At 46.5% G+C, this 22,785-nt stretch overlaps 1 protein-coding gene across 1 annotated transcript in view; it reads left to right on the top strand.

The window, feature by feature from the left end:
* Positions 1–13,593, top strand: part of LOC134593451 (pinopsin-like) — a 64,587-nt gene extending 50,994 nt beyond the window's left edge. The window contains exons 4-5 of the mRNA XM_063444584.1: positions 12,268–12,507; positions 13,353–13,593. Of these exons, the coding sequence (XP_063300654.1) occupies positions 12,268–12,507; positions 13,353–13,487 (375 nt within the window). The 3' untranslated portion in view covers positions 13,488–13,593. The remainder of the gene's footprint in view (positions 1–12,267; positions 12,508–13,352) is intronic.
* The last annotated feature ends 9,192 nt before the right edge of the window (positions 13,594–22,785 follow it).

Below are 22,785 nucleotides of genomic sequence, written 5' to 3'. Positions count from 1 at the left end.
CCTTATGGGAAAAACGGTAGAGTTGTCCTTTAAACCTTCTTTATCACCCCGATATAAGTATTCAGGCTAAAAGAGAGGAGAAATATGGTAAAATCTTAACTGACACCTGGTTGTAACATACCACAATAAATATAAGGTTACCTAGGTGGAGAAAAAACCATAGTCATAACAACATCAGACATGAAAAACCCATTGAAAAACTAGCATGATCAGCTAAGCTTTATAGTCAATTTTTTCCAATACGAAAACAAGAAAATTCAACCTGTTAGGTAGGAGGGTAGAGGTAGACCTAGTCTAATACTGACAGGCATGGGAGTCCCACAAATTCCACCCAGGGAGGGTGGGCGGGAATAATACTCGCCTCTGTGTCATTAATAAAATCATGACTTTACATCATGTTAATAGTAAAATCTTGGAATTTTATTAAAGACACGGAGGCTCCTATTATGCTCTTATAAAGCTGAGCTATAACCCTTTCTGAGAAGTGCTGTATAGGTTTAAAATAAAAATTCCAGAATGTGGATTCTGTAGACCAATCTGCGGCCTTCAAGATGTCTTCCAACCGACATCCTAACGTCGATGCCTTAGAGGCCATAGTGCCCCTGACTGAGTGGGGTGAGAAAACCGAGACGTCTATCCCGGCCAAAGCCAATAACCATTTTACCCAACGCGCAAGCGTAGGTGTAGTTACAGGGAGATGTCATTATTATTATTATTATTATTGCCATTTATATAGCGCCAACAGATTCCGTAGTGCTTTACAATATTATGAGAGGGGATTTAACTATAAATAGGACAATTACAAATAAACTTACAGGAACAATAGGTTGAAGAGGACCCTGCTCAATCGAGCTTACATTCTATAGGAGGTGGGGTGTAAAACACATTAGGACAGGAATTTGTAATCAAATAAGGCTGCCCTTTAGGAGAGGGCTAGAGACAGGTATGTGAGGAAGGGGTTAGTCTTGGAGGCCATAAGCTTTCCTAAAGAGATGGGTTTTAAGGCACTTCTTAAAAGATGCAAGACTAGGGGAGAGTCTGATGGCGGTAGGCAGGCTATTCCATAAGAAGGGAGCCGCCTGCGAGAAGTCCTGCAAGCGCGAGTTGGCCGTATGGGTGCGGACAACGGACAGGAGGTGGTCACGGGCAGAGCGGAGAGATCGAGAAGGGACATACCTATGGATCTGTGAGGATATATAAGAGGGGCTAGAGTTGTTCAGTGCTTTATAGGTGTGAGTTAGTACCTTGAATTGACTCCTATAGTATACAGGAAGCCAATGTAAGGACTGGCAAAGGGGTGAGGTGTGAGAGAAACGACTAGAGAGGAAAATCAGTCTAGCAGCAGCGTTCATTACGGACTGTAGGGGTGCAGTACGGCTTTTGGGAAGACCAATCAGGAGAGGGTTACAATAATCCATGCGGGAAATTACTAGAGCATGGACAAGCTCCTTGGTAGTATCTGGTGCAAGAAAGGGGCGGATGCGGGCTATGTTTTTAAGATGGAATCTACAGTATTTGGCAACATGCTGGATGTGGGGCTCAAAGGTGTGACCAGAGTCAAGTATGACGCCAAGACAGCGTGCTTGCAAGGATGGACTGATGTTGGTACCACAAACTTGAAGGGAGAGCGAAAGAGGAGGATCAGTATTAGGAGGAGGAAAGACAAGGAGCTCAGTTTTTGACAGATTGAGTTTGAGAAAGCGAGAGGACATCCAGTCAGAGATGGAAGAAAGGCAAGCAGTGACACGTTGCAGGACGGCAGGGGAGAGGTCCGGGGAGGAGAGATATAGCTGGGTGTCATCAGCGTACAGGTGGTAGCGGAATCCAAAAGAGGTAATAAGTTTGCCAAGAGAGGCAGTATAAAGAGAAAATAGAAGGGGACCAAGGACGGAGCCTTGTGGGACACCAACCGAGACAGGACGAGGGGAGGAGGTATCATTAGAAAAAGAGACACTGAATGAGCGTTGGGAGAGATAAGAGGAAAACCACGAGAGGACAGAGTCACAGAGACCAAGCGATTGAAGAGTTTGAAGAAGGAGAGCATGATCAACGGTGTCAAAGGCCGCTGAGAGGTCAAGAAGAATTAGTATGGAGTAGTGGCCTTTGGATTTAGCTGCGATTAGGTCGTTAGTAACTTTGATAAGGGCAGTTTCTGTAGAGTGGAGAGGGCGGAAGCCAGATTGGAGGGGGTCAAGGAGAGAGTTGGAATTGAGGAAGTGAGACACACGGGTAAAGACAAGTCTTTCCAGAAGCTTTGAGGAAAAAGGGAGCAGGGATATGGGACGGTAGTTAGAGGGGGTGGATGGGTCGAGGGATGTCATTAGACGGTCGCAGAGCAGAAGTGCGCAATTCATATTCTTTCAGACACAGAATCGGGCATAGATTGGGTTGATCTGTGATTCTTGGGTAGAAGACCTGTTTAGTCGCTGATTTTGTTCTCCGCGAGATATCGAATGACACTCCTTCTGGAGTGAACCTGCGGGCTTGCCAATCCAAAGCTCTTACATTGGACACTCGTTTACATGATAGTAGACAAAACAGCATAAGCAATTTTGCCGACAATTGTTTCAAGGACAATTCCATGTTAGGGGGCCATTCGTCCACTACACTACGTTGACATCCCAAAAGGATCTGTATCTAGGTTTAGGTGGGCGTGAGAAACGAACACCCTTAAGCAGACGACAGACCAAGGGGTTCTGTCCGAGTGGGAGTCCGTCTACCTTATCATGTCCCGCCGAGATGTGTTAGGATGTGTTAGGAAGTCCAGAACCATCTTCACAGATGCTGATACAGGATCCAACAATTGTTCCAAGCACCAATTGGCCCACTGTCTCCAAGCTGCAGTATAGGCATGTCGTGTTCCCGGTGCCCATGCGTTTGCCAGGAGTTGTGTAGTTGTTCTCGAAACTTCTGTGATTTCCCAGGGTCCCCGGAAAGGAGCCACGCCATGAGACGGAGGAGTCCTTGTTCTATCAGAGTGTGCCTCTCCTTGTCTCCTCGATCGCCATTTCCAATAGGTGGGGAAACCAAGGCTGGGACCTCCAACAGGTTATCAGGACCCTCGTGCTCTTGTAGAGCCGGAGGTACGCCAGGGATCGAGCAATCAGATTGAATGGAGGGAAGGCATAAGCCCGGCCTTTGGTCCAATCCTGAAGAACCGAGGTAGTTGCGTTTTTCAGTCTGGACGCAAACAGGTCCATATTCAAAGGTCCCTATAATTGGGCGATCTTGCTGAACACACTCGGTAGAAGTCTCCAATCTCCCGAGTCCCTCAGGTAACGGGAATTCCAATCCGTGGTGTAATTGTCCAGGCCTGGAATGTGTTCTGCGGTAACTGACACACTGTTCTGTAAACAGTAATGCCAAAAGTCTCGAGCCAAGACCGCTAAGATGCGTGACTTGGTGCCTCCCAGATGGTTTATATACCGTACTGCCGAGACATTGTCCAGTTTGAGTATGATCGAGCATGAGATGCCCTTGGGTGAGAGGCCACGGATGGCAAATGAGGCTGCCAGTAGTTCCAGAGAGTTCATTTGTAGAAACGATTCGTCCGCAGACCATCTGCCTCTGGTGGATATGGAGCCGCAGAGCGCGCCCCAGCCATGTAAGCTGGCGTCCAACTCTATCACCAGGTCCGGGGTGGAACCGAAGATCGCTCGTCCGTTCCACGCTTCCATGTGGGTCAACCACCAGTTCAGTTCTTCTCTGGATTCCACGTCCAGAGTACTGCTGGATTCGTATGAGTGGCCATTTCTTAAGCAGGCCGCTTTCAGCCTTTGTAGCGCCCGATAGTGAAGTGGTCCCGGAAAAATCGCCTGGATGGAGGCCGCCAAGAGACCAATGACCCGTGCCAATTGTCTCAGGGAGATGTCCGGGCGGTTCATAAGTCGCCTTATCTCCTTTTTGATGTTGGACATCTTTTCTGCCGGGAGGCATAGAATCTGTTGAACGGAGTCGACTCGGAATCCCAGGATTTCCACTTGTTGTAAAGGTCTTGGAACTGATTTCTTCCAGTTCACTAGGAAACCGAGGTTCTGAATGAGATGCAGGGTCCATGATAAATGAATCAACAGTAGGGACCGTGTCCCGGAGAGCAGGAGGATATCGTCCAGATAAATAATAAGCCGGACCCCGTGCAGTCTGAGAACGGTAACCATGTACAACAAGAAAGAGAAAGGCTGCGCCAAATGACAATAAAAAAATAAATACAAATAAAAAAGTAAAAATACAAATAAAAATGAATTGTTAATAGAAATTGTCCCAATAAATATCAGAGGGTAAGTTGGCTTTTCCACAAATTCCGCTGGTAAAGTATATTCTCTGTTTATAGTAGTTCTGACCGTCTCGTGATATGAAAAACACAAGAAGAGAGGACCAATCGTGTGGAGGGTAAAAGCTGAATAATAATAAATAAATAATAAATATTACACTGACATTTCAATGAGCTATAGCCAGCTCAAGTGTAACAGGCGTACAGCGTAATAATCCCCGCTTGTAGGATATATGGATGCTCTTTCCGGAAAATGATGATGTCCAACTCTCAGAAGAAGGGGGAAAATAAAACAGCAAATAGTGTTCTCTGATAATACGATGGAATAGTTGATAAAAATGAGATAAAATATACTCACAAGTGGAGTGCAGATATCGCTGCACTCTGGATATAGCATTGGTGGTATAATCCCCACCTCAGGATAAGTAGATAAGTAAAATGCCAGGAAAAGGATAAATAAAATAAATATGTGTATAAAAATATATATAGTGGCACAGTAATATAGCCAAAATTATTTATTATATAAAATACACAATATTTAAAACCATTAACGCGTTTCACCACTAGGGTTTTATCAAAATGGAATAACCAATTTCTTTTATCTCTCCTGTATTTTTTTATTTTATTTTTTTTTTAACTCTTTATTTTTCATGTGCACAGATTTACAACAGGCATGCAGAGCCACGACAGCTTCTGCACACTTTTTATACCATTTTGCAGTGTAGCCAGCACATTTTTTTATATATATATAACATGAAGATTACAGGTGTAGGAACATAAAGGTAGTATGGGTTAGCCTGAACATTCAAATAACAACGATTCCGTGCTTCCGTCAAACTCATTGCTTAAATGCTTATATCAAACACAATGCTGGTTTCAAACGCTATGTATATATCAATCGCTTTGCCTATATCAAATGTTATGCTTATATCAAACGCAGTGCTTATATCTAACATAATGCTTATTACAAAACGCGATGCTCATATCTGTTGCAATGCTTATATCAGGCGCAGTGTATGTACCAGCACCGTGCCTATAACAACCTCAATGTTTACTTCAAACTGAAATGCTCGCATCTAAAGCAATACTTCTATCAAACACAGTGCTAATATTAACTGCAATGCTTATTCAGTTGATGGTATACTTTTGTGTTGCATGCTAAACCGCTGTATATAGATATGAAAATACATTGACAGACAGCAAAATTAACAGTAAGGATATCAATATGCTCCACGGGATGCCATCGGGACCACAAGGGTAGTTAGCTGAGTCCAGGCCACGGTTGGCGTGAATCAGTCATGGTCTAGAAGCATGGCAGCGACTGAGATGCCCAGATAGCGCTTTATTGGAGTGTCATACTGTCCCCTGCCTTGGTGCCTGATCCCCTTGGTGAGCGATAGTCTCAATAATAGTCTGAGTCTCTGGCTTGTGTGTCCGTCGAGCCTCCGTGTGAGCGGTATGGGTGGTCGGTTGTGGTAGCGGATTCAATAACCGTTAAGTAGCACCGGTCTCAGAGGGCCAATCAGTCAGCCGATGCCCTGTGTTTGCGTTTCCCTTCAGCCTATGCCCAGCAGAGGAAAAAGCTTTGTGTCCCTGGTTGGGGTGCTCCCCTGATCTGCTTCCGTCCCATGCGGTTGAGTAGCCGGTCGTTGGGGTAGTGGGTGATTCCCCCTCTGTCGCCATTTTGGGGTCCCTTGTGCTGTTGGGATCTTGGGTTGTTGCTGTTTGCTTCGCTTTGGGCTCCCATCCTCCCGTTCACCTGGTATTGACTTATTCTCCCTCCTTATCTTACTCTTCCATTTCTGCCTGTGTGCACACCCAGCTCCGTATTTTGCGCTGCGGCGCGGCTGTTTCCGGCGCCATTGTATCTTGTTGCAGGCTTCGTCCCGGTGCCACGTGTGCTGCAGGGGGTTCTGATGTGGCGGAGTCTGGGGTGTCTCTGGCATAGCCGGTGAGGCAGGTTGTGGGATCGGTGGGGAGCTCCGCTGTCTCTCTTCGATGCGAAGCCAGAAGGCTGTGAAGACCGCATCTAGCCGTGTGAGTAGCGAGCAGGTGCTCGTGAGTTGAGTGGGTCCGTCTGCGCTTCCCGACATCTTTGGTGCGGCTGGCCTTGCGTCCGCAGGGTACAGGGATGGCTTCCTGGGACCGGGATGACCCCCACCGGTCCAGAGGGGGGGGGGAACGAGGGCCCCGAGTCAGGAGTCCAGCATTGAGTGGTGTCGGAGGAGCGGCCGTCCCCTCCGCGCCGGTCATGCTTGTAGGCTGCATACTGTGCTCGGGTAGATCTCGCTTTGAGTGTGGCATTTTTGACACCCGTTGAGGCACCTGAATTTCGTTAGTAGTTTGGTAGCCATTATGCATCTTTGCACTTTCTGTAGGTTGTCTATTTTTCATTATATTTGCTGGCCAAAGCAGGAGCTGTATCTCCGTGTGTCCGCTCTGCTCGGCGGTCAGGCCCCGCCCCCCCTCTCCTGTATTTTAACCAATTTCTTTTATCTCTCCTGAGAACGGTAACCACTGGTTTCCGTACCTTTGTGAAGCACCAGGGAGCGGAGGACAGTCCAAAGGGAAGGCATGTGAAACGCCATTTCTTTGTCTCCCACCGGAATTGAAGCAGATCTCTGTGCTCTACCGCTATGGGGACTTTCAGATAAGCGTCTTGCAAATCTAGTTTGACCATCCAGTCCCCGGGGAGTATAATTATTAGACAACTTCGTTTCCTTTGGCAAAATGGGTCAAAAGAAGGACTTGACAGTCTCAGAAAAGTCAAAAATAGTGAGATATCTTGCAGAGGGATGCAGCACTCTTAAAATTGTTCTGAAGCGTGATCATCGAACAATCAAGCGTTTCATTCAAAATAGTCAACAGGGTCGCAAGAAGCGTGTGGAAAAACCAAGGCGCAAAATAACTGCCCATGAACTGAGAAAAGTCAAGCGTGCAGCTGCCAAGATGCCACTTGCCACCAGTTTGGCCATATTTCAGAGCTGCAACATCACTGGAGTGCCCAAAAGCACAAGGTGTGCAATACTCAGAGACATGGCCAAGGTAAGAAAGGCTGAAAGGCGACCACCACTGAACAAGACACACAAGCTGAAACGTCAAGACTGGGCCAAGAAATATCTCAAGACTGATTTTTCTAAGGTTTTATGGACTGATGAAATGAGAGTGAGTCTTGATGGGCCAGATGGATGGGCCCGTGGCTGGATTGGTAAAGGGCAGAGAGCTCCAGTCCGACTCAGGCGCCAGCAAGGTGGAGGTGGAGTACTGGTTTGGGCTGGTATCATCAAAGATGAGCTTGTGGGGCCTTTTCGGGTTGAGGATGGAGTCAAGCTCAACTCCCAGTCCTACTGCCAGTTTCTGGAAGACACCTTCTTCAAGCAGTGGTACAGGAAGAAGTCTGCATCCTTCAAGAAAAACATGATTTTCATGCAGGACAATGCTCCATCACACGCGTCCAAGTACTCCACAGCGTGGCTGGCAAGAAAGGGTATAAAAGAAGAAAATCTAATGGCATGGCCTCCTTGTTCACCTGATCTGAACCCCATTGAGAACCTGTGGTCCATCATCAAATGTGAGATTTACAAGGAGGGAAAACAGTACACCTCTCTGAACAGTGTCTGGGAGGCTATGGTTGCTTCTGCACGCAATGTTGATGGTGAACAGATCAAAACACTGACAGAATCCATGGATGGCAGGCTTTTGAGTGTCCTTGCAAAGAAAGGTGGCTATATTGGTTACTGATTTGTTTTTGTTTTGTTTTTGAATGTCAGAAATGTATATTTGTGAATGTTGAGATGTTATATTGGTTTCACTGGTAAAAATAAATAATTGAAATGGGTATATATTTGTTTTTTGTTAAGTTGCCTAATAATTATGCACAGTAATAGTCACCTGCACACACAGATATCCCCCTAAAATAGCTAAAACTAAAAACAATCTAAAAACTACTTCCAAAAATATTCAGCTTTGATATTAATGAGTTTTTTGGGTTCATTGAGAACATGGTTGTTGTTCAATAATAAAATTAATCCTCAAAAATACAACTTGCCTAATAATTCTGCACTCCCTGTAGTCTGCAACACCCAACTGTCAGATGTGATCATAGCCCAGGCCTGATAGAACAAGGCCAATCTGCCCCCCACATTTATATGGGAAAAATGGGGAAACAGTGTACTCACCATAAGGGCGTTTTCCAGTGGATGCTCCTCGACCGCTGCGGGCAGTCCAAGGTCTTCCACGTGAACGGAAGAACGGAGTGTAGGAACGCTCTTGGTTCGGTCTCTGAGGATTGAAGGAGCCTCTGCCCGGTCTGGAAAAACCTCAGGGGTTGCGGCCCGATAGACGGCTCCTACCTCTACCGGCCCCACCGAAAACCTTCTGGTTGAAGATACGCTTGATGGATGACTGGGCTTTGTCCAAGGCCGTGAAGGTCTTCACGCAGGAGCCCAGGTCCTTTACGAAGGACTCACCGAACAACAAGCCTTTTGCGGAGGCACCAGGCTCATAGGGAGCCATGCTAGCCAGTTTGGGCTTGATTTTGAGCAGGATGGCTTTCCTGTGTTCGGGAGACATGGCCGTGTTGGCGTTGCCGATCATGCAAACTATGCGTTGGAGCCATCCAAACAAAACATCAAAATCCAGTGGTGCCTGCAAGAAAGAAAACAATAAATATGGAAAAGGGTGCAGGATTGCTTAATCCAAGCACAGGTAGGTAGCAATACAACAGAAAAATAGTAAATACCCGGGTCCTGGGTGAAAACCAGCAGAGTGGCGTCGTGTGCAGTGTCAAGATCCGTTTAAAACCGCAGCACGTGTCAAAATGGCCGCCGGCATAGGGCGGCGACGGGAAACCAAAAAGATGGCCGCCGCGAGCGTTGTGGGCATGCGCGGCACTCGCGCGTGGCGAAAATGGATAAAAGCACTGACCGCCGCGTGAAATTGGCGGGTAGGGAAGGGAGCCGAGAATGGGGCCGGGTGGGGTCGGAGAAGGCCCTCTAAGGTACTCGGTCGGGAGAGGGCCTAGGGGGCGAAGCACTCGCCCAGAGAAAAAAACAAAAAACCTGAACTGCCAGGCAAGGCAGACCTGTTGGACACCACAGGACCCAGGGGAACACAACACAGTAAAATTGAATAAATATATTATTAAAACTGAGTTAAGAAATCCTACTAGTAAAAGTAAACATGTGGGAGCAAGACATAAGCCCCTAAGTGAATAGGGATAATATAAACAGTCCCACAGCAATAATATCACAAAGCAAGTAGGAGAAAATGTACTTAGCTGGTCTGAGGGAGCAGCGAAGAAAGAGGAAGAGAGTGCTACACCTTATATACTGAAGGGGGTGGATACTGATTAGTAGCACTGTTGAATATGCTAATGTTATGTTGTTTTTTCTCTTTTACATACATTTTTTTCTCTTCGCTGCTGAGGGAAAATTAAAGAAAGAGAAGCATAATAGGGGCCTCCGTGTCTTTAATAAAATTTGTTTTCTCCTACACATTCATTGTTATATATATATATATATATATTTATTTCATTTTGTCTTATTATTTCAAAACTGTGTAATCTACCATTTGTCCGTTCTTATGAAGGAGTTCAGGTTCACTCAGTGGCGTACATACGAGGGCCGCCCCTGTGACCCGGTATGTACGCCACTGGGCCAGCCTCTTCTCCTGGGGGGCCCAGGAGCCGGCCACCTCCGGGCCCCCCCGAGGCTGGCCCTGCTTACACCCGGCAGGCAGCCAGGCTGGCTGGTGCGCGAGGGAGCACTCTCATCTTCCGTCATCTTCCGGCGCCGGTATCAGTACGCGGCGCGCGAGGGAGCTGAAAAGGAAACACTCAGGGGAGAGTGCTCCCTCGCGCACCGGCCAGCCTGGCTGCCCGCCGGGTGACCGCCCCCCCAGGAGCCCAGCAGCACCACTGGACCCCAGGGAATCCCCTCAGCACTCCAAAAGGTAAGGAGGCTGGGGGGATTAAATGTTAAAAAAAATGTGTTAGTGTGTGTGTGTGTGTGTGTGTGTTAGTGTTACTGTGAGTGTTAGTGTGTGTGTTAGTGTTACTGTGTGTGTTAGTGTCTGTGTTAGTGTTACTGTGAGTGTTAGTGTGTGTGTTAGTGTTACTGTGTGTGTTAGAGTGTGTGTTAGTGTCTGTGTTAGTGTTACTGTGAGTGTTAGTGTGTGTGTTAGTGTTACTGTGAGTGTTAGTGTGTGTGTTAGTGTTAATGTGTGTGTTAGTGTTACTGTGAGTGTCAGTGTGTGTGTTAGTGTGTGTGTTACTGTGAGTGTTATTGTGTGTGTTAGTGTTACTGTGAGTGTTAGTGTGTGTGTTACTGTGTGTGTTAGTGTTACTGTGAGTGTTGGTGTGTGTGTTAGTGTGAGTGTCAGTGAGTGTGTCTGTTGAGTGTGTGTCTGCTAGTGAGTGTCAGTGAGTGTGTTACTCTGTGTGTCTGTTACTGAGTGTGTTTGTGTTAGTGAGTCTGTTTGATGTCTGTTAGTGAGTGTGTGTTTGTCAGTGAGAGTGTATATTTTGTAAGTGAGTGTGTATGTATGTCTGTCGCTGTCAGTAAATGTGTGTGTCTGTTAGCTAGTGTGTATGCGTCTGTTCGTGAGAGTGTGTGTGTGTCTTCAGCACTTACCTTTCTCCAGCGCTGGACTCCCTTGGCGCTGGGGATCCCTCCGCCTCTCAGCTCCGAATGCGCATGCACGGCAAGAGCCGTGCGCGCATTCAAACCGCCCATAGGAAAGCATTACTCAATGCTTTCCTATGGATGTTCAGTGTCTTAGAATCGCGAAAGCTCCTCTAGCGGCTGTCAGTGAGACAGCCACTAGAGGCTGGATTAACCCTCAGTGAAACATAGCAGTTTCTCTGAAACTGCTTTGCTTTCAGCTGCAGGGTTAAAACTAGAGGGACCTGCCACCCAGACCACTTTATTGAGCTGATGTGATCTGGGTGTCTGTAGTGGTCCTTTAAGTGTGTGTGCATCTGCATGCACTGGTGTACATACCGCGGTCGCAGCCCTGCAACCCATGCGACCAGGTGCCCGCCGCCATGTGTTGCGGCCCCGGCCTGCGCAGAGTAAGCGTGCGGGGGGGGGGGGACCCACGGATCAACTTTCGCACCGGGGCCCCATAGGTCATGTGTACGCCACTGGGTTCACTTATGTTCTGTTATTATGCTGATATTGTGTGGATCATTTTGCTTGTTTATGACAATAAACCTGTTGTTTTAATGCACACAAACAAAATTAAAAAAAATATCACACATTTACAATCTCAAATAGACAGAATTAGCTTGGCGTTTTGCACTAATCAGATAATGCAGCTCCTGGTTTCAAAGTATTAATATGGATAGATATGAAATGTTAATATAGTGTTAAGACCAAACATAATATCCGTAATTAAAGCCACTGAGCAAATAAGAGCAAAATTTACCTCCGAAGGAGTTCTTTCAGAAATATTGTTAATTAGTCACTGTCTCTGCTAGCAATTGCAATTAAGAAAACAGTTCTTCATTACTGCATTTCCTTAGCTAGATATGCATCTCCTATTGGTAATGAATTTATAATTCTTCATAATTCTTATTAAAATTGTCCTTGACAAGATGCTATACCCACCTTCCCCCCCTTTATTTCTCATTTGAAGAGTTGATTTAATATTTTATTGTCATGAGAATGGAGTTTGAAACTTGATGCAAACTAAAACTGGCTTAGTAGGAGATTTATATTATTAACCAGATTTTCTCCTAATTAATAATGTATTCCTTGCACATAATAACTTCCTTTGATGTTGACATGCTCTCTAAGTTGCTGTATTTGTACAAACTTTATACCGATCAGCAGGCCATTTGGGAGTTCAACAGTTTTGTTCAGTTTTAGCTAAAAATATTTTAATTGTTTTCACATGGACATGGTCCATTTCAATATGTTAATTGTCCTGAGATCCTTATGTGATAGAAAGATATTAATGTAATCAATATACTTTATATTTAAACATTTCTATAGGTAGCAGCACAGCAGAAAGATTCAGAAACAACTCAGCGGGCTGAGCGAGAAGTAACCAGGATGGTTATTGCCATGGTGCTAGCATTCCTTATCTGCTGGTGTCCCTATGCTGCCTTTGCCATGGTGGTAGCATCCAATAAGGACATTGTAATTGAACCCACATTAGCCTCAATGCCTTCATACTTCTCAAAAACTGCCACTGTGTACAATCCAGTTATCTACGTCTTCATGAATAAGCAGGTCTGTATGAACTGAGGATCTGACTGCTTGCCACTTTGTAGGTTGTAAAAACTATATAAATAATATTAAGAATGAGCCTTAATGCAAACCTTGACCAATACTTGTTAAAGTACACTGTAGGCACATTAACCCCTTAAGGACCAAACTTCTGGAATAAAAGGGAATCATGACATGTCACACATGTCATGTGTCCTTAAGGGGTTAAGTGCTTCATCTCATTTAAGTAGTTAAATATCTTTAATATTTTAATGCTAAACGAGAATCCCCAGAATCCAATCCTCTCCGTGCTGCTTAAGATAATGAGGACGCGTTTGCCTAAACAGCATCGGCCGGCTGTGATTGCCTGAGACTAACAGATGATTGGTTTCAGCCTATCACAGCACCCATAGCTAATATGAATTGGTATGGTTTGAAGAAAGTCTGTAATCTCTACCTAAGCCATACTTCCAGGGGGGACTAGGCTTTGGTGGCCAGGGACCCTTATTCAGTGGTAACCTGTTCAAAAAATAATTTAGCACTGAATGGAGGGACAGTGCCAGGGGATTCTAGGCACTATAACCAATTCAATGAGATGACATGATTATAGTGTCTAAAATGCCTCTTTTACTACAAATTCAAAAACCTGTTTTTTTCTATAAATCTGGGTTACCAACAGGTAGACCCCAGGGATTGTAGAAATACTACGTCTCAACACAATGCCAGACTTTAGTTAGCAATGCAGAGGACTTTACCATGAACTTCAATTTTGTTAGAAACCTAGCATTCATTTTATTGATGAGTTTGGTTTTGTTCAAACTCAGAATAACCTCCACATAATAACCTATAAGGTCTATCTTTCTTTGTAGTTCCGAAATTGTTTAATGAGCATTTTGTGTTGTGGACGCAACCCGTTTGGAGATGATGAGTCAAGTACAGTAAGTGGTCGTACAGATGTCACTTCAGTGTCTGAAGGTGGTGGAAATAAAGTCACACCAGCATAAGCCTACTGATCTCCAGTTCCAGACTACCAAAAATCCTTTAGAAGAAGACAGAAAAAGTGTTGTTTTTCTTTTCTAATTATTGCAATAAAGCAGTATTTGCATTATATGTATTTCTTTCAATTCTCATTATATTCATTATGAATTAAATTATATTATTCACAACAACAGTCTGAAGGAGAATTTGTATACATATGTTAAACCACATTTCTATCAGTGAATAGCCTTGTCATGATACTTAAACTTGACTAATAAAACAACTTAAAAGACTCATGGAAAATAAGTCCCTTTTATAATGATGTGTGTTTCTGCTGATACATTGCACTAGCCAAAATTATACTAGCCAGATGTTTATCAAATGTATAGATTCCTCCATTATTGGTTATAGTGATATCCTCTGTGTTCATGCACCTAATCTGATATGAATTGTAATCTGTCCATGTTCAATGCCTGTGAGCACAGATCATAAAATATTCCTGCATACATGCATACACAAAAAGCATCCATGTTGCCTGTAAGTTTGCAGAGTGTGGACAGGTGATTCTAAATCCCCTCCGACTTTACAAGTTACCCAGCAAGCATTTGTAAATTTGTTAGTCTAAAAAATATTTTTTGCAGGTATGCACCAATAGCATCTGCTTCATTTACACTAGCAATCTGGTTAACAATCTTTTCATGATGTTGCTTAATAATGTGTACGGAGAACATTTTAAGCAAAATTACGAATGGTAGCTGTATTAAAAAGAAAAAGAAAAAAACTCTAATTAGGAATGTATTTTTTACACTTTCTGGATAATGTTATTGAACAGTGCTTTGCAGTCCTTTGCATTTCTAATAATGAATAATGAATTATATTGATGGAAAATGGGCAAAAGATAAAGGCAAAGGTTTCTAACTAACTTTAAAAGAGACTCCGGAAGTATAATGTTGGCATTTTAGGACTGGGATGGGAATCACTCATCTAAAAATCAACAAGGTCTGATAGGTGAAACAAAGTTATTTTTGTCAGTATAACCAGAGCTTGCTTGATAGTTGGAATATTTCTGTTATGTGAGTCAACACCTTTTTTTTCTTCTTAATACTTTGGCCTCAATTGCATTTGTTTGGATCAGCTTAAGGAATTCTCACAATCTGTTAGAAATACTTTTCAAATTATTTAGCTATAACAAGTCGACAGATTTTAATGGCGACTTCCACAGATAATAGCAAGCTGAAGTGTTTTTACATGTCTGGTGTCCCTTTAAAGAAACTCTCCACTGCTCAAATACAAAATATACGCCTATTGAAAATATGCATCTCGTGTCTGAAGCCTTTGCAAGCCCTCCTCTATTTACCCTGCCCAGACTTTTTGCAGCTGTCCAATCACAGACTTCCCAATGCAGTTTAATGCAAATTCTTTGCACAGCTGATTTCTGTAATTGCCTGCTTCTGGGGAAACATTTCTCAAGCTGTTTTGCAAATTGGAAGCCACTGATTGGCTGATAGTGTCAACTGATCATTGTTACTAACCACATAAATTGATTATTGTTTTCCACCATAAAATAGGGATTTTTAGGGATATTTTTATATCCCTTTATATAACAATAAAATGTGTCCTCAATAGCGTAACTGCCAGTGGTAAAGTCGGTGTGGCTTCATCAGAGTCCACAAGCTAGAGGAGGGTCAGCATCAAGTAGCCGTTACACCTGGGCCACAAAATAGGCATCACTGATCAGGGGCCATTTTAGATTTTCTTCAGTTCACTTCCTCAGCGCTTGCAGAGAACTGCTAGGATGGATAGGTGGAGAAACAGATAGGGGCATTAAATAGGGGTGGATGCACGCTACGTTTTTGAGAAGGAAGCGGCAGGATTTGGCGATTGACTGGACAGGAGGGCCGGAAGAAGAGGTCGGAGTGAGCCTGCAAGGTAGAGTTGATGGTAACGCTGTTGACTTGGAGGGAGACAGACACTATAGTAGCAACACTAAGGGGAGGAAAAACAGAATTTCAGTTTTGGACAGGTTGAGTTTAAGGAAGTGAGCAGCCAACCAGTTGGAAATAGCAGAGCGGCAATCAAGAGGGGCGGAGATAGATCAGGAGAGGACAGGTAGATGTGCGTTTAATACGCATAGAAATGATATTGGAAGCCAAAGGAGCTGATAAGTTTACCAAGGGAGGCAGTATATCAGTGGTGTATCCTGGTTTTGTGCTGCCCTAGGCAGGACAAAACTCAGGCCCCCTCTCCCCCCCCCCCCCGCGCGCCACCCCCACCCAACCTTTACCCCGCCCCGCATTCTAAATACACACACACACATTCACTGACAGATACGCATACACCAGCTAACAGAAACACACACTCGCTAACAGAAACACACACACTAACAGACACACTCACACTCAGTAACAGACAGACAAACACACTCACTAACAGACACACACTAACAGACACACACTCAGTCACTAGCAGACACAAACTAGCAGACACACACACTCACTAACATACACACACACACTCACAGGCAAACACACTAACAGACACACACACTAACACACACACACACACACACACACTAACAGACACACACACACTCACTAACATACACACACACACTCACTAACAGACACACACACACACTCACTAACAGACACACACTCACACTAACAGACACACACTCACACTCACTAACAGACACACACACACTCACACTCACTAACAGACACACACACTCACACTCACTAACAGACACACACACACTCACTAACAGACACACACTCACTAACAGACACACACTCACTCACACTCACTAACAGACACACACTCACTCACTAACAGACACACACTCACACTAACAGACTCACACTAACAGACACACACACACTCACACTCACTCACATTAACACTTTTTTTTTTTTACTTTAACCCCCCCCAGCCTCCTTACCTTTGGGAATGCTGGGGGGGGGGGGTCATCTTTTTTCCCTGGTGGTCCAGTGGCTGCTGGGCAGTCGGGCGGCGCTGGTGGGCGGCTGGCGAGGGAGCACTTCCTCTGAGCTGTCTGCTCAGCTCCCTCGCGCGCCGCACAGTGAGGCTGGGAGGCGGAGCCAGAACATGACGTCATATTCCGGCTCCCACACTCACTGTGCGGCGCGCGAGGGAGCTGAGCAGACAGCTCAGAGGAAGTGCTCCCTCGGCAGCCGCCCACCAGCGCCGCCCGACCGCCCAGCAGCCCAGCATGTCTGTTAGCCACAAGGCTAACAAGACATTTGCCTTGGGCATTTGGGGGGCGGCTTTTTTGCCGCCCTCTGGAAAATGCCGCCCAAGGCAAATGCCTTGTTTGCCTCGCGGCTAATACGCCCCTGCAGTATATATCATGAACAGTAGGGGACCAAGGAGAGAACATTGGGGAACACCAACAGAGAGGGGTTGGGAGGAAGAGGCAGAGCCAGAGAAAGATACGCTGAAAGAACATTGGGAGAGGTAGGAAGAGCATCAGGAGAGAGCAATATCACATAGACCAAGGATGGAGAATGACCCACAGGTAGTATGAAAGGAAAAAAATAAAATTGCGTAAGAGAGCGTAACAATGAAAAGGAGATGATGCCCTACCTTTAATACTTTTAAGGACGAATGAATAGCGGGTAAAAAAAATTGTGTAGAGGGAGAATTACACTTATACAGCTGGTAAGGTATATGTACGTATGAGCTAAGGTCCAAACAAACAGACATATATTTTTCTAAATTCATTTTTTAATTTTGATAAATCTAATCTATGTATAACCATGCACCTTAAGAACTAGGTAGCAGGATTATGCAGCTGAGATATTTATATGGTTTATTATACCATCAGAAAAGTTGATTTAGGTAATAATCAATTTTTTCAATCAAATAGAAACCTAAGCATCGCCCTCCCGCTCCTACCCCCCCCCTCCTGTGACGATATCCAATCATAACAGAGGGGTTTTTACATACGGCTGAAACCCTCCCCCTCTATCTAGATTGTCAATACAATTCACCAATGAATAGAGATTGGAAGGGAATATACACACCAGGGACGTGTCTATCGCGAGGCATACAAGGCCTTCGACGGCACCTTGCAGAGGGCGGCAAAAAAATCCGCTCCCCAAACACCCAGGCAGATCCCCTGTTTGCCTCGTGTCCTGGGGGGCTCAAGAGCTTCCTGCTCAGCTCCCTCCACTCCGCTTAATGAAGCCCGAATATGACGTCACTCCGGCTCCTGGCATCACAAAGCAGCGCGCGAGGGAGCTGAGCAGGAATATTAAAGCTCCCTCGCTGCGTACTCAGCCTGTCCACCCCCTGTCTGCCCAACCAGCAGCCCCACTGGCAGGGGAGGGCTGGCAGCCTTAGGCCTGGGGGGCAAAACCAGTCAAGTGGCCCATTGCGCCACCAAATCAGTTCACCATCCATGCCCACCTTTTTCTGGTTTTATAACGGATATTGATGTTATGCTAATCAGTAGCTCTATGCCATACCCGCTCCTTCACGGCTCTGACTTTCAATGTTGTCAGAATCTCTGAGCCTGTGCTCTGACTCACTAACTGAGCGCCGGAACCACGAGGGAGAGGATATGATCTGACTGCACCTACTGCTGGTGCGCACCAGTGGACCACCAGCGAATTGTTTAAATTAAATATGCTGGTGTACCCAACTTGTGAGCTGTGTTGGCCGCCGGGCACCTCTGTTGTCATGGCACCCTGCGTGACCGCACAGCTTGCCCACCCCAACGGCTGGCCCTGCTGACACACACTGATGTTACTACTTAGACATCCCTCAATATTAATACAGAGATGAGAGTAAACACCAATAAACTGTGGAAACAGAGCTGATCCCCCCAAATTTATAAAGGTTTGCTTAGAGGATTTATTCAAGATTAAATCATGCCTCCTCCTCTCTCCCCCATGCGCTGCTCTGTAGGCTGGGAGGAAGTGAAGAGTAATCACAGTCTCCCAGCACAACGCCACCTGTGGCTGCATGGGGAACAGCTGTTTAATGTAATGCTTGCAGGATGGCCAGCTGCCGCAGAACCTCTTTGTTTCCGTCTCTGCAAAGGGCTCCAGGCACTGCTTGTTGTGAGTGTGAGCCACTGTAAATTAGGGGCAGAGGGCACTTGCACTGCGGTCAAGACGGGTCTGGGCAGGAGGAGAGTGCAGTGCAATCAGTGCACTCCCCTCCTGTGGGTCACCAGTAGACTGGTGCACCTGCCCAGGATCAGAGCCGGTGCAATGATTTTTGCCGCCCTAGACAAAATATAAATTTGCCGCCCCCCCCCCCCATGTGACATCACAATGCCCCACCCATATGATCTGCCATATGAACTAACGCCAGTGCTGCACACAGTGTGTGTTTACATTAAAAAGCCTGCAGGGACCAGCTATAGACACCAGAACCACTTCATTAAGCTATAGTGTCCCTTTAATGTGAGGTAAATTATAGATTAGTGTCACTAATAATATACTAGATTGCCTACTTACAATTAGATGAGGATGATGATGGGCTGCAGTTTGGCTCCACTGGTCTGGTGTAGAACAGGACCTCTGGAGGCTGTTTGCAACTGTGGTCACAAAATTCAACGTTCTGGGAGAATTGGAAGCAGCTCCATTTTTGGGGGGCCTCTTACACAGCTCAAGGTCTGGGCCCCAGTGCCTGACGGTGAGTATGCCCATAAGGCCCACTCATAAGTCCACTTATATGTTCCACCCACCCATGAGCTCGCTCACAGGGAGTGGAGTGTGTAGGGGATGTGTTATGTGTTATCTAATATGTGTGCTTATGGTATGTAGTGTATAGGGATACCAGTTTGTGCAGGTGATGCAGTGTGTTTGTGTGTAGTGGAAGCAGTGTGTATTTGTGTATAAGGGATGTATTATGTGTTTCTGGTTATGTGTGAGGGATGCATTGTGTGAATCTGTGTTTGTATGCATAAGGGATGCAAGGTGTGTGTCTGTATGTGTGTGCATTGAGTGTAAGAGATGCATTGTGTTTCTGTGTGTATGTGAGAAAAACAGTGTGTGTGTTTGCATGTGTGTGTAAGGGTTTGCATTGTATGTTTCTGTGTATGTGTGCAAATGATGCATTGTCTTTGTGTGTAAGGGTTGCATTGTGTGTGTGTGTAATGGATGCATTGTGTGTTTCTCTGTGTGTAAGGGAAGCATGTTCTGTTTCTGTGTATGTATAGGGATTCATTGTGTGTTTCTGTGTATGTATAGGGATGCATTGTGTGTGTCTGTGTATGTATAGGGATGCATTGTGTGTTTCTGTGTATGTATAGGGATGCATTGTGTGTGTGTGTGTGTGTGCACGTAGTGTTAAAGAGCTCCCTGTCTTGCCCCCTGTCCTATAGAGCTGTCCCTTAGAGCTCTCCCCTGCCCCTTAGTGGTCTCTCCTCTCCCCCACCCTCCCCTAGCGGTCTCTTCTCACACTCACCCACCCTCCCTGTGCTCTTCTCATCCCCCCTCCACCCTCCCTGTGTTCTTCTCACTCCTCCCTCTGTGTGTTCTCACCCCCCCTGTGTTCTTCTTACCCCCCTCCTCCCTGTGTTCTTCTTACTCCCCCCTTGTTCTTCTTACCCCCTTCTTCGTATTACTCCCCCTTCTTCTTACCCCCTTCTTCTTCTTAACCCTCCTACTTCTTCTTAACCCTCCTTCTTCTTCTTGCCCCTTCCTTCTTCTTCTTACCCCATTCTTCTTCTTAGCCCCCTTCTTCTTCTTACCCCCTTCTTCTTCTTACTACCCCCTCTTCTTCTTACTCCCCCTTCTTCTTCTTACCCCCTCTTCTTCTTACCCCCTTCTTCTAATTACTCCCCAATCTTGTTCTTACTCCCCCCTTCTTCTTCTTACCCCCCTCTTATTATCCCCCCTCCCCTCTTCTTACTCCCTCTCTTCCCTCTTCTTACTCCCTCTCTTCCCTCTTCTTACTCCCCCCTCCCCTCTTACTCCCCCCCTCCCCTCTTATAACTCTCCCCCCTTCCCTCTTCTTACTCTCCCCCCTCCCCTCTTCTTACTCTCTCCCCCCTCCCCTCTTCTTACTCTCTCCCCCCTCCCCTCTTCTTACTCTCCCCCCTCCCCTCTTCTTACTCTCTCCCCCCTTCCCTCTTCTTACTCTCCCCCCTCCCCTCTTCTTACTCTCCCCCCCTCTTCTTACTCTACCCCCCTCCCCTCTTCTTACTCTCCCCCCTCCCCTCTTCTTACTTCCCCCCCTCTTCTTACTCTCCCCCCTCCCCTCTTCTTACTCCCCCCCCTCCCCTCTTCTTACTCTCCCACCCTCCCCTCCCCTCTTCTTACTCTCTCCCCCCTCCCCTCTTCTTACTCTCTCCCCCCTCCCCTCTTCTTACTCTCCCACCCTCCCCTCCCCTCTTCTTACTCTCTCCCCCTCCCCTCTTCTTACTCTCCCCCCCTCCCCTCTTCTTACTCTCCCCCCCTCCCCTCTTCTTACTCTCCCCCCTCCCCTCTTCTTACTCCCCCCCTCCCCTCTTCTTACTCTCCCCCTCCCCTCTTCTTACTCCCCCCCTCCCCTCTTCTTACTCCCCCCTCCCCTCTTCTTACTCTCCCCCCTCCCCTCTTCTTACTTTCCCCCCTCTTCTTACTCCCCCCCCTCTTCTTACTCTCTCCCCCCTCCCCTCTTCTTACTCTCCCCCCTCCCCTTACTCTCCCCCCTCCCCTCCCCTCTTCTTACTCTCTCCCCCTCCCCTCTTCTTACTCTCCCCCCTCCCCTCCCCTCTTCTTACTCTCCCACCCTCCCCTCCCCTCTTCTTACTCTCTCCCCCCTCCCCTCTTCTTACTCTCCCACCCTCCCCTCTTCTTACTCTCTCCCACCCTCCCCTCTTCTTACTCTCCCCCCTCCCCTCTTCTTACTCTCCCCCCTCCCCTCTTCTTACTCCCCCCCCTCCCCTCTTCTTACTTCCCCCCCTCCCCTCTTCTTACTTCCCCCCCTCCCCTCTTCTTACTCCCCCCCCTCCCCTCTTCTTACTTCCCCCCCCCCCTCCCCTCTTCTTACTTCCCCCCCCCCCTCCCCTCTTCTTACTTCCCCCCCCCTCCCCTCTTCTTACTTCCCCCCCTCCCCTCTTCTTACTCCCCCCCCTTCTTCTTACCCCCTCCCCTGTAGGTGGCCGAGCTGCACTCCGTCCGCGGTGCCCGGCCGGAGTGATAGGAAGGTGCTCAGTGTGCACCTTCCTGTCAGTCCGGCCGGGTACAGGAAACAGAAACTCCTGTTCCGCGCGGAACAGGAGTTTCTGTTTCCTGTACCCGGCCGGACTGACAGGAAGTGCACACTCAGTGTGCACCTTCCTATCACTCCGGCCGGGACCGCGGATGGAGTGCAGCTCGGCCACCTACAGGGGAGGGGAGGGAGGGAAAAGCTGCTGCAGCTGTCTGAGCGCTCGGCTCGGCGGCTGCAGCATTTAAAGGGCGGCCGGTCCTAAAGGAATTTCGGGCGGCCTGGGGGGCAATTGCCTCCCTGCCCCCCGGCCCAGCCCGCCCCTGCCCACTGGACAGGTAAGGAATCCACTCCAGCTCTCCCAGGGAGGCTGAATGGATTTAAAATTAAATTAAAAAATAAAATAATAATAATTAATAATAATTAAAATAATAATTTGTGAGTGTTGGGGAAATGTGTATGTGTGCATGTGTCTGTAAGTGTGTGTATGTGTCTGTAAGTGTGTGTGTGTGTCTGTAAGTGAATGTGTTTGTGTGTCTGTTAGTGTGTGTCTGTGAGTGAATGTATGTGTCGGTCAGTGAGTGCGTGCGTATGTCATTGTGTGTGCGTCTGTCAGTGTGTGTCCAAGTAGTAGTGTGTGTGTATGTCATTGTTTGTCAGTGTATATGAGTGTGAGTCTGTCAATGAGAGTATGCGTCTGTCAGTGAGTGTTCGTCTGTCAGTGAGACAAGGTACCACTGGAAAGGTACAGAGACATCTTTTTTATTATAAATATGTATGCCTGTGTGTTTGTTTGTGTGCTTTCTGCCTGTCTGTCTATGTCTGTGTACCCATGTGTTCTGTGTCTGCCTGTCTTTGAGTGGATGTCTGTAAGTAACTATGAGTGTGCTAAGAGGTGTATTAAGTAGTGGACTTGGGGAGGGGCAGAGGTGGGGCTTTAGGAAAGAGTCACCAAATTGGTTTGTCCCACCAGTTTCTGCCCCCCTAGCAATGTCCCTGCATGCAAATATGGACAAATGATGATCCTCAGCTGGGAAAGCATCGTGAGAGTTTTAGGACAGGTGAGGTTATAACTTTTGGCAACCGTTACATCAGAAGGGAGCCCAAAGAAAATGATTTTACCCAGCCTTTTCTAGATTAGTTCCGACACTGTCA

This window comes from Pelobates fuscus, chromosome 1, assembly GCF_036172605.1.
Source record: "Pelobates fuscus isolate aPelFus1 chromosome 1, aPelFus1.pri, whole genome shotgun sequence".
Taxonomy (NCBI): Eukaryota; Metazoa; Chordata; class Amphibia; order Anura; family Pelobatidae; genus Pelobates; species Pelobates fuscus.
The sequence above is the reverse complement of the archived record's forward strand: the minus strand, read 5'-3'. Positions and strand labels throughout refer to the sequence as shown.